General features: G+C 37.3%; 1 protein-coding gene across 16 annotated transcripts in view; it reads left to right on the forward strand.

The window, feature by feature from the left end:
* LOC105489041 (estrogen receptor 1) overlaps nucleotides 1-17356 on the forward strand; it is a 432743-nt gene that overhangs the window by 333093 nt on the left and 82294 nt on the right. For all 16 annotated transcript variants that reach the window (XM_011753634.3, XM_011753633.3, XM_071095960.1 and 13 more), the window contains one exon: nucleotides 14803-14941. In XM_011753634.3, the coding sequence (XP_011751936.1) occupies nucleotides 14803-14941 (139 nt within the window). The remainder of the gene's footprint in view (nucleotides 1-14802; nucleotides 14942-17356) is intronic.

A 17356-nucleotide genomic window follows, 5' to 3' on the forward strand; every position in this document is an offset into this window, starting at 1 on the left:
TGGGAAGTTGGTACTGGCACATGTCTGGCTTCTGAATTTTCCAAAAATACAATTATTTATTTTTAAATCCATTCAATCAACACCAAATTTACTAATCAACTACTAAATAAGTGAAAGACCCTATGGTAGATCCTTCAAGAAATGGAAATTGAGACATTAGGTCACTATAAACCCCAACCCTTGTAATCTTTTTTTTTTTTTTTTTTTTTTTTTTTGAGATGGAGTCTCGCTCTGTTGCCCAGGCTGGAGTGCAGTGGCAGCATCTCGGCTCACTGCAAGCTCCGCCTCCTGGGTTCACACCATTCTCCTGCCTCAGCCTCCCGAGTAGCTGGGACTACACCACGCCCAGCTAGTTTTTTATGTTTTTAGTAGAGACGGGGTTTTACCGTGTTAGCCGGGATGGTCTCGATCTCCTGACCTTGTGATCCGCCCGCCTCAGCCTCCCAAAGTGCTAGGATTACCCAGCCAACCCTTGTAATCTTTTTGTGGCAACCTTAGGAAACTTGGAATGCTTTCTACACTCTGATAAACATTTAATTGTGATCATAGCCCCAGTGTTGCAAAATGAGACAGAAGATACAAAGTATCTCATAGGATAATATTGTAGCTGTAGGTACTTCAAATGGACAAGTATAACACATTATGAGTGTTAATATGGATGCATTGGGAGAAAAATAAGCCCTGAGAAGCAATGTGCAGAAAAGCTATGATTGACGAAGGCAGATAGATCCATGAACCTAAGTTATTTTTCAGCATATCGTGGTTCCACTTTCACCTCTTTCTTGACATTGACTGTGTTTTTAGCAGGACAAAAGTTATCTGAAATTTCTGATAGAGTTCAAACTTTAAATCATGTTCACTTTGCTAAAACTCCACTGGATGGAGTGGCAGAAGAGAAAAAACAGAAATAAAAGAAAAGCAGTAATGGAGAATGGAAAATCTTTAAAGATGCTACCATCCTGAAAAGATTCGAAAGCAAGCCCAGGAAAGCCACGGGGAGGGAAAGAGCACTTAGAGGTGTCACCAAAGCTTTCAGAAGTGATGAGGGAAACCCCAGCTCTTCTTGTTACTTCTTGGCATTTTGTTCCTCTGTACGTTAGCTTTTGGTTAATCTTTCATGTTGCTTGTTATCTCTGTTTTAAAATTTCACATCAGCTCATTGGTTTCATATCCCACTTAACAAATTAAATATTTTTCTTGGGCTTATTAATAAAATTATTTGCTCTCATATGTTATGGCTTTAGATTTTCAGTGCAGTTAGGACTATTCTTAATTTTTAATCTTTACCCTTATTATTTCTCTGAAGCATCCCAATCGGGGTGGGAGTGTGGGGGTATTCAATGGTTAGGTAAAATTTACATGTAATTATGCAATTTACACATATCTTCAAATATAATGAGGCGCAGTCTAGCTGACCATACCAAGAGGATATTATAGTTGCCAATAAAATCAGCATTATTTCTTTTTTTTTTTTCTGTTCTTTTTTTAGCTTCTTGCAAACATTCACTCAGAATACTTTTTGAATATTAATTTTGTGAAAAGCAACGTGCTGGGTTCTTTGGGAAAAGTAAAGACGAGTGCACAAATGCATCCTCCTTTCTAGTGAGTCCAGCACACAGATGACTCAGGAAGTCATGCACTGGAGGAGGAGTATCTTCTAGAACTGGGGAAAGGTTCAGGAAGAGGATCAGAAACTTTTTTCACTCAACCAATTACATTTTTCTGAAAGCATTTAATTAATCATGTATGATCTTGCAGACCCCAGATAGAGACTATATCACTATATCAGTTGTTTTCTTAAACAACTGGAGTTAATTCTCATATGTTTGGTGGCCTTTCAATTATTTATGTTTAGGATCTGTTTTCTTCCTCTTAACTTACATTCCAAAGTTTAGGTATCCTTCCCCTCCATTGGCTGTCCAAAACAGCATCCTTTCATGTAGCTACATGCCATTGGAATGATTTGTTTTTTGCCATGGATTCCTAGTCTTAAATTTGGACTTTTATTGGTATTTAAGATGTCATGGACAGAACCCACAGAAGTTGTGCAAAATGAATGGGCTGAGTGGACAGTCCAACAGAGTTACATCATCTGTTCCAAACACCCTCGTAATGGTGGTATCAGCCTCAATGTCTGAGTGGCTGTCCTGGTTCTTCTGACCAGTCCTCAGCTGGCCATGTCTGTTCAGGTGCCAGAGAAAGCTTCATAGCTCAGGCAAATCTTTACAAGAGATTTGAAAGACAAGAAACATGTATTTTGGAGGTTTTACCTGTTTATTTCATGTATAGCTTCATACTAACAGATTTTGCTATACTTAAAAGTAAATGAAATGTTTTTGATATCTCAAAATCATTTTATAATTTATCAAAGAATTAATTTATTTCAAGGCTTGCCATTTACATTTAATCTTCAAATCTTGATGCATTTTCACAGACTTTAGTTAGTTAAGGATATTAATGACTTCCTTTAATAGCTTATGAAGTGAGTCATCATTGAAAGTGAGTCATTAAGGCCAACTCTTGTACCTGCTCTTAAATAGCAGTTGTTTTACTAGATCTGTACTAAAACCTTTTTTAAAAAATCTGTTTGTCTTATATATAACAAGCATTTCCAATAGTTAATAATACTTTCTTAACTCTTCAATCATTTTATGAGAGCATTGCAAGAAAAGCAGGAGATCGGGAAAGGGGTTTCCTGTTTGCACTGTAGGATGCATGAAATTCTTATTTAGTCTGTTGTGTTTGGGGTTCGAGAGAAACTATGTAATGAATCAGAACGTTTCCTACAGTCTTCTGAAAAGATGTAATGAGACAGTCTTCCAGCAGCCTTTGATCATCTGGGAAGTCATTGACTTTGATCCTTATCCTATCAGGGGCTCTTACCCTGGGGTCCATAAATACCCAGGCATTCTTAAGAACTGGATTTCAGTATAACTTGTTTCATTTTGTGATTTTTAAAAATAGTTTATTTTATGCACTTAAAACCTTAATCTGAGAAGTCATCTGTAGACTATATCAGATTTCCAAATGGAATAAAAATATTTAAGAACTCTCTTATGTGTGTGTTTCAACCTATAAATTTTATATGTGAAGCTCATGGTTAGGTGGTAAGTAGATAACTTATTATCTGCATAATATTTGGTACTTTTTATAATGAAAAAGGAAATAATACAATGATAGGTACCATTTATTTGTTGACCACCCATGTTTTCCAGGGAATTATATATTCTTTCTAGTTTTCACCATAACATGCTGCAGGGATAGTGTTACCACTCTCATTTTGCAGATGAAGAAATTGAAACCCAGAACAATTCATTCTTTCATTCAAAAAATATCCATAGAGCATACACTAAGAGAAGGCACTCTGCTAGGCACCAGAAATTAAATAATTCACCCCAAATCACTTAACTCATAAATGGCAAAGCTGAACCTAACAAAGCCCATTATCCTTTCTATCACACATTGCATCCTCATAATATCATATTCTATATAGAAAAACTTAACAGTCCTGCTGAGACACTTGGAACTCTAAGAAGGTAGTCAACAGATACTTTTCTCTTTATATAAATATGATATATAATTAGGTTTTCCTGGAAAGGAGTGATTCTGCCTTTTTAAAATTCTAGCAAATTAGAGCCCAGGTAATGATTTCCTGAGATAAGTAAATTCTCTTCTAGGACAATCTCTAGTCTTGTCATCATGAGATGGAATAACAACAGTCTGTCATTTCAGTGATGGCACCTGTATGTCCTTGTGTCTAAGAAAAGATACCTCCTTCTCTGCCTTGCTAAATATTTGTAAACTTTGCTTTAATTTGGTGTATGTGCCATTGTTTTGTATGTGGGAGGGGTTTATTTTTGTTTGTTTGTTTGTTTTTTGGTCTTTTTTAGTAACCCCAATCCAAACTATTTTCATTTGTGACCTAAAATACTTAGAACAAGAGGCTTTGCAATCTTGAAGACCGAATACATTTTTACTACTAAATATAAGGCAGGTTTGAGCCACCCAATTTGTAGTGCTTGATTATGGCAACCTTAGGAAACTAGTACGGTTACTCTTTATCTTTATTAGGAGATAGTGCTGTAGTTCCTGTTGTAATCCTTAGGGAGCCAACATTGTTGATGAGACCCAGTACCAAGCTAGAGGCCACGTTGAGCTAGCAAGAAATAGGATAGTTTTTACTGTCAAACTAATTAGCATTTAGAGAGTTTCTCTTATAGAGTGGCCTGGTGTCTTAGTCTATTTTCGGTTGCTATAATAGAACACCTGAGACCGGGTAATGTATAACTTATAAGGATTTGTTTGACTCACAATCCTAGAGGCTGGGAAGTTCAAGATCAGACAGCCACATCTGGCCATCTTTTAATGAGGGCCCCATGCTGTGTCAGAACACAGCAGAGAATTGGAAGGAGAAATGGGCACACACAAAGAGAAAGAGAGGGGACAAAAGGGGTTGATGCACTTTGTAACGACGAGACTAATCCATTCCCTGGAGAACTAATTTATTCTCATGAGAAAGACATGAATACATCTTAACATCAGAATCACTTCTTAAAGGCCTCACCTCTGTACACTGTTACATTGTAACAGGCAATTAAATTTCAGCATGAGTTTTGGTGGGGGCAAACCACATCCCAACTGTAGCACCTAGCTACCCACTCTATTTTTAGAGTGGTTATTTAATGACCTGGGAAGATCACTGTGCTTGTAAAAGAATCCACCACGAGTTAAAGAAAAATAGTTTCTGGCTTCCAATCTCCTTTTGGCCTCTCTCTGGAATGGCATATACAAGTTCAGTGATCACCGACTTCAAAGGTGGGGTGGAAGAGGCTGAAATAAATTTTTCTCCTTTCTTTGGTTGGTTGCTCTCTCTGTTTGCTGCTGAAATTTGTGTAGAATAATGGAATGAACGTGGGAGATAGGGAACTATAGAAAGACTGGAAGGAAGGGAGAGGTCTCTTCTAAATTAAACCCCATGTGCTTGTGAGACCCTTGGACCCCAAAGGGCTCCTGACTGGCTGGGCCCACTCCTTCTGTACATGGAGCCGTGGGGCTTTTCTCTGGCTTCCCAGTTGAAGCATTGTCATGTGATTTGATGCTCAGCATTTCTGAGACCTCATGGCAATTTTACCTTATAAAACTCCCATTTCGGCATTCTGAACTTAAGTAGAAAATGGAAATATAAGCCTCTTTTTTTGCTCTTAATCCATTCCAGAACTATAAGTCCCTGGGTTCTTGGCAACAACAGGTGTTCCTCTAGATTTTAAATTGAGTGTGTGTGTGTGAGAGGAATATCTCACTAAAACGACAGTGTTGTCATCAATTTTGGCTTCATGGAGGGTCTTGAGCTGAGTGGAGATGGGAGGAAGCTATCCTTGTCCATGTGGTTTGGAGACTTGCTCTAAAAAAGAAACTGTCTACTTTCCTTTTAGTCTTTGTTTTGATGACATTTGTAGTGTTTACCAGGAGCATACAGTTATCTGGAAAATGCAGACTGATGACAATAGTATTTGAAATGCTCGCAGGTCTGCTTCTAGGTTGATGGAAAGAATGTATGTTCCAAGGTACAAGTGCTTGTTGACTTTTCGGAGGCAGCCAGTCTGTGCTCTTTGTCAGGTAACTCAGAATCACTCCACAGAGGCTGTCCTTCCTGTCCATTTGACAAGCACTTAAAAGGGCAGTCTTAAGTACTTTACTTCATAGTTTATTAATTTTTTTTCATTCTTTAGTTTGCAATCTACTCAGAAACTGGAAAATAATTTCTTTTACCATTTTCCTCTTTCTCATTTAGGCTGAAATTGATTTCTTTCTGAGTGTGTAAGAAAAAAAAAAAAAAGAAGAAGCTGTGGTTAATACAATTGCCTTTGCTGAACAAAAATAAAAGACTAGTTTACCTTCAAGCTGTGCAGTATCAGAGTAAGGATCTGCTCTGTCACTCCCAGGAGATTTTGATAAGAGAGAGTGCAAAATTTCATGATATCTACATAGAATAATTGTAGCAAATATGAGAAGTAATAGAATTGTTTATTTGGGGATGAGGGTGGGGATGGGTTTTTTTGTGTGTGTTTGGAAAATTGGGAAGCTGGAAGATACTCTTAAATCCATCAGCTTCTCCAGAACTCTTCTCAAATGCTTATTGTCATGACAACCATCTCTTCGTAAACCAAGGCTCTGAGTGTAATACAGATGGGGCTGGTAACAAGGTAGGATTGCCATCTGCTTTGTTTTCTCTAAGGGACTTTTTTTTTGTGATCCCCAAGTCTCATCCTCAAGTCTGACAGTCTTGACTTATTTTTGTTTCTGGAGTCAGATAGAGCTGTGAGACTAATTCTTTTCTTCTGACAAACTACTTCCTCACCTGTAATCAAATAACTTACTTGTTGTTAAATGGAGGGGAAAAAGGGTAATTACGTGTGTGCGTGTGAAAACAAATATACATATTTTAATGATTTATTTATCTGTCTACTTTGCAAAGTCTCCTGTGAGGTACCTAGTAATTCAATAATACAGTCAAGCATGAGATCCAGAAACAAGTAGGAGTGAGGCGATCATTTTCCCATGAAACAGGTACAATTGTTATTGCTTTTGAACATTTTATTAACACCTGTGCTTCCTGATGGTGGGGCTGCATGAAGCTTGTAAGTAGTTTCATCATTCTTATTAGGTAACAAATAGGAGCGTAAATTATTTAGGAGAGGAAGACCTTTTCTTGTTACCAAATTTGGAGAGAAATTTGCCAAAGAAATGAATGTTTACAGGAGGGATACTGCTTAATATCTTCTTACTCCCCTTTGCCAAAGATACAAGTGACATTTTCTCATATCAACTTCCAAAAAAGTGAGGCCCATAACTTTTTAAAGGAATATACCTGGTATTTTAAAAGTTTGTATGTATCATGATCAGAATTAAGATATATCCAGCTTTTGAAAAAATATATATATTTAGCCATTAAAAGGTATGTGGTAAACTAAACTGATGAATAAAGGTTATGGGAAACATTTCATAAAATTTATATTTAAAGTAAAGAATAATTTCTCTCTTTGTATTATAGTTATTCTGTATAAGCTACAATATAAAATTCTAAAACCTTAATTTCTTGAGGGGCTTATGCTTCATTTTTATTTCTAAATAGAGAAGAAGTTCACACACTGCTTTTATGTCCTATATGTTGATGTGTAAAATTTTACAATATAAAATTCTAAAACCTTAATTTCTTGAGAAGCTTATGCTTCATTTTTCTTTCTAAATAGAGAAGAAGTTCATACACTGCTTTTCTGTCCTATATGTTGATGTGTAAAAATAATCAAATACTAGTGGATGAGTAGAATGTAACTACAATATATTACACACACAAACACACAGGATGACTAAACTGTACACATGGGCTGATGTCCAGAGCAGGGAAAAGCTGCTAAGGAATTTTTGAAGTAAAGTTAGAATACAGTTTTGTGGTTAAGACCAATAATTTTTCAAAGGAGCATTATAAGGAGTGTGGTTACTTGGGTTGGAGTTAAAGACCAAGCAACGGTTGAGCAGACTTGAAACCAGTTTTGTCTTTAGATTTCTTTTCTTAACGACTGGTCTCCAATGAGTTAGCCACTCATTGTACTTAAGGTCTTGGCAAAGGAGAGACTTTCTTCACCGTGTAGTTTATACCTCATGTATGCATTACAATAGAAAGGTCCAGGAAATACTGCAGGCCCTCTATTGGTTTTTATCCTCCATTTAGATAAAAATGAGGAAGAAGTAGAATTATCACAAACAATCCAATTAGCTTTTAGTTGGGATATACTACAGAAACATCATCTTTGAATCTGTATACGTAAAAAAAAAAAAAACTTCTCAGAGTAAGATGTAAGTTCTGTTGCACTGTTCTGAAGGAATGGGTAATGTCAGAAATGTCTTCATTACATTACATAAAGTAATACACGGTGCTGTTATCAGATTGCATAGTCAAAGTTGGCAAGTTTGCAGATTTACATAGATATCATGACTTTCATCATCCATACTTCTTTCAAGAAATGGTCATCTTAATATGGGGTATTTATTTGAGGCATACACCATTTATTTTAAGAAGCAGTACCTTTGTTTATCGTAAAACTTCTGGACTAAATTCTTCAATTTTTTTTCTCTAATGAATTCAGTTTTTTGGTTTTTTTTTCCCCCACTGATTTTTACTGCGTAGCGTTTGCCTGAAGAACACCACTTTGTTTCCTAAGGCAAGTAGTCACTACAAGGCAAGTTTTGTTCTGTCTATCCCAAGGCAAATAGACAGCAGCAAACATAGTGTGGAGGGCTGCTGTGCTCAGTAGAAAACCATCAACTATTTCTAATTGGGGGTGTATGAAGACAGCTGCATTCTGGACATGCTAAACCTCTTGAAATGCTTGGAGTGTAATAAAACCCAAAACGTGCTTTCCTTTCTCATTTCTTTGCACATGTATTTTAGGCAAAATACAATCCACATGCTCTTGTTCCCTCTCCTTTTAAATCATGAAAAGTGTTGTTTTTTAGGGCTATTCGAGGTCCAGGAAGCCTTTTTATCCTTTTTATTAGGTTATTTTTATGTATAAATGAAAAGAAAAACATAAACAGAAAACACAATATGACATCATGAATGAGGGCAAGCACAAACTGCCCAATTTAAGTTTGAAGTTATAAACCTAAAATATTTTAAAACAAAACATTTCTCTTGGTGTTTTGCAAAAGCATTGCTTTCTTCTATTGGGCAGAAATTGCAGCCTGTTGGGATGAAGTAGAGAATAGAACTAATATTTATTGAGTAACTACCGTGGCATTCTGGGACATCTGCTAACCCCTTAATTTTTACAGTAACCCTAAGTGGTAGGTCAGTCCATCTGCATTTTACAGACAGGAAATGCTTTCAGAGATATTAATTAGTTGGCTGTAGACCACAGAAGAATTGAAAGTCAGGTCTTCTTGACTTTTCAGCTCATGACTTCATTACTTCTGCCCTCCTCATTCTGTTGGGAGATGGGTGGGAGTGTGCCCTTCAGATGATCAAAAAGTCCCATGTTGGGATGTGATTTGGAAATAGCTAGTCGTCAGGCCAGAGGACGAAGGCTATTGTAGCTTCAAGAAAGAAAGAGTCATCTTGGTATTGGCAAGGTGGTTATTTAGTATGGCAGCTGCATAAGAGCATTGGACAGGTGGTATGATATGGGATGGGGGTCAGGGTGGGAGCTGCTCACACCCCCTTATTATAGCAGAGCAAAACCAGAATAGTCACAGTGATGGTGATATAGGGCAGGTTCAAGAGAAAGCTCATGTTCTTCTAGCATTGAGACTCACAATATTTCAAAACAAGTGATTATTTATTCCATTACAATTTATTTTGGTGATGGATATTGCATTTATTTTATTTTCTAACAGTAGTACATATTTGGTAAGAGTTGTTTGTGACTTTCTTTATTTAAATAGATTAAACTCATTTTCTGAAATTTTTAAAATGTTTGTCCTGTTATTGAAGACAGCTTAAAGTGTTACAGAATGGGAATCCTAGCTTTAATGAGTCTGCATATAAAAGAGTCCAAACATTTTTTTTTTGGAGAAAAGGAAGGTCATTTCAACTGTACTATAGGTACGATAGGGTCCATGATCCATGGTGTGGCAATAAGTTACTATTCTTAAGAGAATAAATTGCAAAATATAGGACATGAAGACTGCTTGGTATTTACATAGGAGTCTAGTTCTTCTGATACTATATGTTCTATAAGCTTTCTCCCAGAAATCCAAAGTTTTATTTAGCTTATAGCCATCATTGTGCCACAGTCTCCCTTCCATGATTTATTTTTTCCCATACCGTACTCTTGCACTGAGTCTTTGGCATTGAAGAGGAAAGAGATGAATTATTCAACTCTTCTTCTATTGAGTAAAAAGCCAATACAGAAAAAAATGCAACAGGCAATTTCATGACTGACATTTTGGAGAACACTGGGGTCATCATATGACTGAGAAAATGATTATCTCTTTTGAAGGTCAGGAAACCAGTATTTTCTCCAGTGAATCTATGAAGGGAACCAACCACCTAGCTTTTTGTAAATAGCACTCCTTAGGGAAATGTTGCTTTTTTCTTTTGTAGTGTTTCTGCTTTAAATCTTCATAGACTGTATCCCACGGAAGCAGGAATATAATGACTATAGCACTTACTTCTTTTCATGTCTCTACTGAAGAGCCACCCTGATTTATCTTTTCCTCCAAGGTAGTGTGGAACTTTACCAGGATTTAGATTATGTTAGTCATTTTGCTTGGAGATCTCTGTACACTTTTCAACATCGTTTCTAGGAGCCTTGCCACACCCAGTAAAGGAGGGTGAGGCTTCAAGAATCTCTTGGCGTACCAAGGCAAATTAGGCAATTTGTAAGAAGTCCCTAGCAAAGCAGAGTGGAGAAGAGGGCTCAGGATCTCGTGAGGACTGGGGCAGGGAGGTGGACATCCCATGAGCTCCTTTCACAGTCAACACAAAGTTAACATATCTTGGAGGAAAAACTATTACTGTATAATGGAAGGCAGAAGGCAGGAATGTCTGTGCTTGGTGATGAAGCTGGAAGTAGTGAGCTGGTTTATGATGGAGGGATAAATTTTGCCATAAAAGAGACATGCCTCAATTTTATTAGCTAGATTACTTCCCATACAGGGGGTGAGGAGTGAGGATTCTAAGGCATTTCTCTCTGTTTTCAATATATCCTTTCTGGATTCACTATTACTGGGACTTGTGAATATAGACTAGGGATTAAAACCTGAGTTTGCTTTTAAAAAATTTTTATTTTATTAAATGAGATTTCTGAGCAACTGATTTCACCTAGTCTTATCAAACTATTGTTACTACTTTTTCAATATGCATTCTGTCCCTCCTGTGTGAAGGCCACAGGGCACCTGCCCCCATGTCATTAAGATGGAGGTCCTCAAGTGATGAGGGGCTGAGTCACCTCTCACTTACCACTTGCGAGAATATCTACCACTGTTACCTCTCCTTATGTCCCGTAGCAGCTGCTACACTCCCACTTTATTATTAGCAACAATTTCTAGTGTTCAAGAGAGAACGGGATTTACTTTTTGAATGCCTCTAGGTTATTATAGCAGGTTCATTTGGAATTGCATATCAGAACATTCTTCCTATTTATCAGGAAAATAAACCAAGGTCTTGAATGTCTATCCATAGTTGGCCCAATATAATTTTGCTTGGGATTTATTACATTATTTTTCTCCGTTGGCTATGAACTGAAGGCATCTCATGGTATATTTATTCAATGGTGAAAAGGTAGTTAGAGGTTGTGTGGTAAAGTCAAGACCAGTATATTGGAAGAAAAGAGACACTCCATCTAATAATCTTTCATAGTCTTCACATTCATTGAGAAGGTTAGTTGATAACCTTTCTTGCACACTGTCTCCCAACCCTGACCCAGGAACTTGCAGAGCACACTGTGCAACAGATGTAATAACCCTTGTCCGCAAGCAATATGCACAGCTGGGAAAGATAATTAAATAGACTCTTTTTGAGAGGTCTACAACATTTCAACAGAAGGATCGAGCAATCCTGCTGGCCTCCAACTGAAAACTATTACCAACAGACATACTTCAGACAGATTCCATGATCACCATACGTATGTGGCACAAGTGCTTATGAGGAGCTTCTTTGGCTTCCAAAAGGCCACTAAAACTGTCAGACCTAAATAATACTGGAATTGTAAAGTGGGAATTAAAAATTATAATTCCATTTAACATGTAAAGTTGCCATCAGAAAGCGGGCCTTTGGTTTTCCATATGGATTGGTTACATGGTCAACTGCAGTTCTAACTCATGAGACACCCCCAGATCTCATCCCGTGTGATTCTTTTTGAGGTTTATTTAGGATGTTAGATAATCTGGGGCAGGTTTCATCATGGGTGGCAATACTACATATAGCAAATGTCATGAGAAGAGAGAAAAAGCCTCCCTTTTGAATGTTAACATTTCTGCAAGTAAGTTTAGTTCACAGTATAAGTTTACATTACTATTATGAGACTTAAAAGATTGGGGTGAAATCTTAAAGAATTATGAAATTAAGAAATGAAACCCAGAGGGCTTTCATTTTAAGTACTGATGACTTAAACCAAAACTGGTTTGGCTTATCTGATTAGATCGTGGGTTTTGAGAAAGAGGAGCATTTACTGCTGCATCAGGAGATGTTTCCTCGAGAGCAAGGCCAGCTCCTTTTGACCCAGAACATCCCATAGGTAAATCACTGCACACTGTGGAGATACCTATTCCCTCCCTGCCCCAGCCTCCTGGGGATCTGAAACCAAATCATTGCTTTTTCATCTTTTACTTTTTTCTTATGAGCGAAGCCATCCACTTTCTCATGTTTCCTGATGCCAAGTCCTTCTTTACATGAGTGGAATCCACTCTTTTCAATGGAAAGACACCTGCTCTGAGACAGGCTACACCGTCATGAGCGTTGGCATGGCTGAGTGATGTAGTGGAAGGTGCAATAAATTTAAACTTTAAAAAAGCAATATTTGATGGAATCATGCATCTTGTGCCTACAATGAGTATATGCTGTAGCAGGATTTACAGATACATGCATGATTAATTTGAATACAGTGTAGCAAAATGATCTGTTAGAAAACACATGAGAAGAGGTGCAACATTATTAGTCATTAGGAAAATGCACATAAAACCACCATGCCTGAGTGATGCCTCTGTACATCTATTAGAATGTATAAAATCTAAAAAGACTGACCATACCAAGCATTGGTGAGGATGTAGACCAACTCGTGCTTTCATGTATTGCTGGTGAGAATGTAAATGGTACAACTACTTTGAAAACAGTTTGACAGTTTCTTAAAAAGTTAAAACATCCACCTGGCATACTATATCCAGATATCCTACTCTTATGTATTTAATCAAGAGAATAAAAGCATATATACATACAAAAACTTGTATATAAATTGCTTGTAGTAGCTTTATTTGTAATAGCCAAAAGCTAGAAACAACCCAAATGTCCAATGAAAGCATACATTGTATTTATTTATGGGATATATCCATGCAATGGAATACCACTTGGCAATAAAAAGAATCAACCCCTCATCATACGTGCAACCACATGGATAAGTCTTAAACTAATTATGCTGAGTTAAGAAGTCAGACAAAAAGGTAAGAGACTGTTAGGAGCTGAATTAGTGTGTTAAAAGTGGCAATGAAAAAGGAGAAAATTATAGCTACCTCAAGATAGAATTGATGAGCTTTGATTATGAAATGATGGTAAGAGAGGGGGCCATAGACTCTGAGGTCTGTCTCTAGCTTTGGTTTCCCTATGTGGATCATTATCTCTTTGTATATAACAATTATCTGAAAGATGGTACTTAAGCATGTAAGAAACGATAAGCTACCTGTTTAATGCTGAGCTTTTGTTACCTCCAAGAACCCCAAGAAGAAACATCCTGTAAGCAGACCATTCATACTTGATTGTTAAAGGAAAACAAAATTCAATTTTGTCTTTTTTATCAACACAAGTATAGCTAGCTAATAAAAGTGTAATATTCGTGAGAGAAAAAGAAAAGAACACACACACACATACTCAACGGGATTCCTAGAGCCATTCCCATGGATAAGAGGGAAGGAAGGGTTGAGGGCAAAGAGAGAAGGGAGGGAAATAGACTACGATGGGATATCTTAGGGCAAAAGAATAGGGGACTGATTTGGAAGGCAGCAAACTTTATGGATACTTGATTTATTTAATGTCCCTGTCACTCTTGCATATCTTAGTGTGCATGGTATGTGATTTATTTAGTCACTTGATCCAAATTCTCTAATTAAGTGTAGCTCAGAAGAGATAGTGTCCATTGTGGTCAAGGACACAGGTTTTGGCTTCAACAGACAAATAAGCTCTCTGAGCATCTGTCTTCTCATCTGTACAATGGGAATATCAGTTCCTACCTCTTCAGGTTGTTGCATTCATAAATAATTGTGTATAAGAAACATTAGGATTGCTTCTAAGGGCTCAACAAACTTCCTTCTTCTTCTTCCTCTTCTCCTCCTCCTCCTCCTTCTTCTTCTTCCTCCTCCTCTTCCTCTTCTTCCTTTTCCTTTACTCCTTCCTTCTTCCTTCCTCCTTCTCATTAACATTATTAGGTAACCTCAATACTATCAGTAATGATTGGAAAAAGCTTTAATCTCCTAGTTCACCATTAGAAAACAAGAACACATTTTGGTGGTTATTACCTGAAGTAATCATAGTATCACCTTTTTTTTTTCATCTGACTCATTATCCCAAGTGATTTATTTAAATGTGGAGTTTTCTGAGTCTTTCTTTTACATATTACAAAAAATGAGTGTGACTTAGGGACGTAGAAAAGAAATAGAAATTTGGTGACTTTCATTCTGCCTGTGCTCCAATTCCTATTTGGTCTAAGACAAGTAATTTAAATTTCTTGCACCTTAGCATCTTCTACTCAAACAGAAATGAGGAACAGTCACAGAGTGCTATGATAAGTCTAAGTAGAATCCACACAAGTTTTCACATTGAGTATAACTTTATAGAAAGCTAAGTGTGTTACTCAAGTTGGTACATTTATGTAGATGTGACACTATGGCACTAAGAACTTAATGCCACATTGAAACTCACTGAGATAGCTAGATTTTAAAAATAATTACTTGACTTCACTATAAAGTATGTTCGTATTGCATTTACTCTGTCTAGTAGAAAATAGACCTTGTCAGTTCAAATCCCTGTTGCATTAATTTCACCAGTAATGAGTCTTTTTCATTTGAGTCAGCAGGGTTTTTCTTGCTTGTTTTCAGGCTTTGTGGATTTGACCCTCCATGATCAGGTCCACCTTCTAGAATGTGCCTGGCTAGAGATCCTGATGATTGGTCTCGTCTGGCGCTCCATGGAGCACCCAGGGAAGCTCCTGTTTGCTCCTAACTTGCTCTTGGACAGGTAAGTGACCTGGCTGTAGCTTAGGAGAAGCATGTTCTTTATGATCATAGTTCATTCATGAAACTATTTTATTCATCTCTCTGTGAAGCTTCAGAGAACTTTATTATGGGTGCACTGGGGGTGAAGAAGGCTAGTCAAATTCACAGAAAGCTAAGGATAACTTTCTTCTAGACATCACCTCAGAAGAACTCTAATATTTCTAACACATACACACACACACACACACACACACTCATTATGAATGGTAATTTTCTAACTCCATCTTCAACTTGTGTCATATAAAAATTATAATAATCTCTCTTTAATTAAAATCTATTTTTGCTTCTTGTACATCCAAACCACAATAGTCTGTTCATTTTCTTCTCCAATTTTCCCATCAGTAAAATGAAAAAATTTGACCAGAGTTCTGAAGGTCACGTCCAGGTTGACAAATTCATTTTCATTTTCAAATATGTTACCTTCCTTAACATACCATTGTGGGGTTGCCTTGGAATGTGGGTCCCATTGTTTTTTTTTTTTTTTTTTTTTCAGTCATTGCTTAGAGTAATAGAATTTAGATATTACTCAATAGCATCTGCCACTGACAGAGTCTCCACCCTGCACCAGCTGCTATGCTAAACACTTTACATACATCATCTCATTTAATCATCACTGGACTCCTAGGAGACAGGAATGCCATCATCCATGTTTTACCAGAAAGGAAACTAACTCTCAGAGACATCCTGCTACTTGCAAAAAGGAGAAAGCTCGCCAATGGTGGAGACAGAGTTGAAATTCAAGATCTTTCTGGCTCTGGTATGCTCTATTACCTCCTGTCCTGGGCACATGGTCTTCCCACTCTTTCCTGTTCAGTGATGCCTCCTTTGGTCTGCTGCCACAGCATTCTGTTTTCCAGGTAAATCTTGTCTTTGTGGGCTACATAACATTTTGGATGAGAAAGAACCATTTTGTTGTTTCTTGCAATCCTATTTTGCCTCTGTGCCGAGCAGTCTAAGGCTGCCAGGCTGCCCACAGTGCATCTCTGCATGGTCCTTTACTTCAGAGCATTTCACTATATTTCTACACCTGCCAAGCGCCTGGAGCAGAGTTGCAGCAAAATTTATTTAAGTACTGGAGAATTGTACAAGGTGTTGGTTATTGTTTTGTCATTTTGTGTTAACATAGCTTTTGAAAAACAGTGGTGATACAGTTCAAGAAGCAGATTTTGCTGTCTGTGGAATATATTTTGATATCAAAGTTTCACAAAATTATCAAGAATGGCCACTAGTCTTGTTCCTTAGAACTGTACTCACAATGTATTCTGTCAGCCTTCTAGAAGATGTCTTTACCGTGTTCTATCTTTCCATTTCTTGTTTTCCTTTCCATTTTTTCCTATCTCATTTCTCCTCTCTTTTCCTTTGCTTTCCTCTTTCCTTCTTTCTCCTATCCTCTTAGTTTTTTTGTCCTATAGCAGTGTGGTTTTGTAACCAGGTGATATCAAGTTTGCAGATGAAAATCTTAGACCACACATAATATTTCCCTGCCTACTGCCCGGAGTGTGTCTACCATGTTTAGGTTTCTGGACATTCATAACTCATTTGCTCCTTGATTCCCATCCTCATCTGTATCTATCTTCTTTTTTAAAATTTAATTCAATTTTTATAACATTGACACAATTGTGCAGATTCATAGGGTATATAGTGATGTTTTGATGCATATAATATGTGGTGGTCATATCTATCTTCTTAAGTACACACTTGCTTGAGGACAGTCATCAAATAATTGCATTTTGAATATGTAAAGGTTTTTGACATTACTGCACCCAACACACTCATATTCCCAATGAGGTGATATGGCCTAGGATTTTATCAGCTACAGCCTTCTCTTTCCTTTCTCTACACTCTAGTGGTAGCTAATTTTCTTTCCTATCTCTCACAGAAGTATGATTGACTAAAAGTTCTCATCTCTATTCATTCATACTTTCTAAAACTTCAGATTGGAAGTTTTAATTCCCTCTAGACCAGGATTTGTCAATCTCTTTACTATTGACATTTTGGGTCAGATCATTCTTTCATTCTTTCTTGGTTGAGGCATTGATATTGTTTGGCTGTGTTCTCATCCAAATCTCAAATTGTAGCTCCCATAATTTCATGTGTCATGGGAGGGACCTGGTGGGAGGTAACTGAAACATGAGGGAAGGTCTTTCCCTTGCTGTTCTCATGATAGTGAATTTCTCATGATATCTGATGGTTTTATAAAGGGGAGTTCCCCTACACATGCTCTCTCTCTTGCCTGTTGCCATGTAAGATGTGACTTTGCTCCTCCTTCCACCATGATTGTGAGGCCTCCCCAGCCACAAGGAACTGTGAGTCCATTAAACTTTTTTCTTTGTAAATTACCCAGTCTCAGGTATGTCTTTATTAGCAGCTTGAGAAC

This window comes from Macaca nemestrina, chromosome 5 (assembly GCF_043159975.1).
Source record: "Macaca nemestrina isolate mMacNem1 chromosome 5, mMacNem.hap1, whole genome shotgun sequence".
Taxonomy (NCBI): domain Eukaryota; kingdom Metazoa; phylum Chordata; class Mammalia; order Primates; family Cercopithecidae; genus Macaca; species Macaca nemestrina.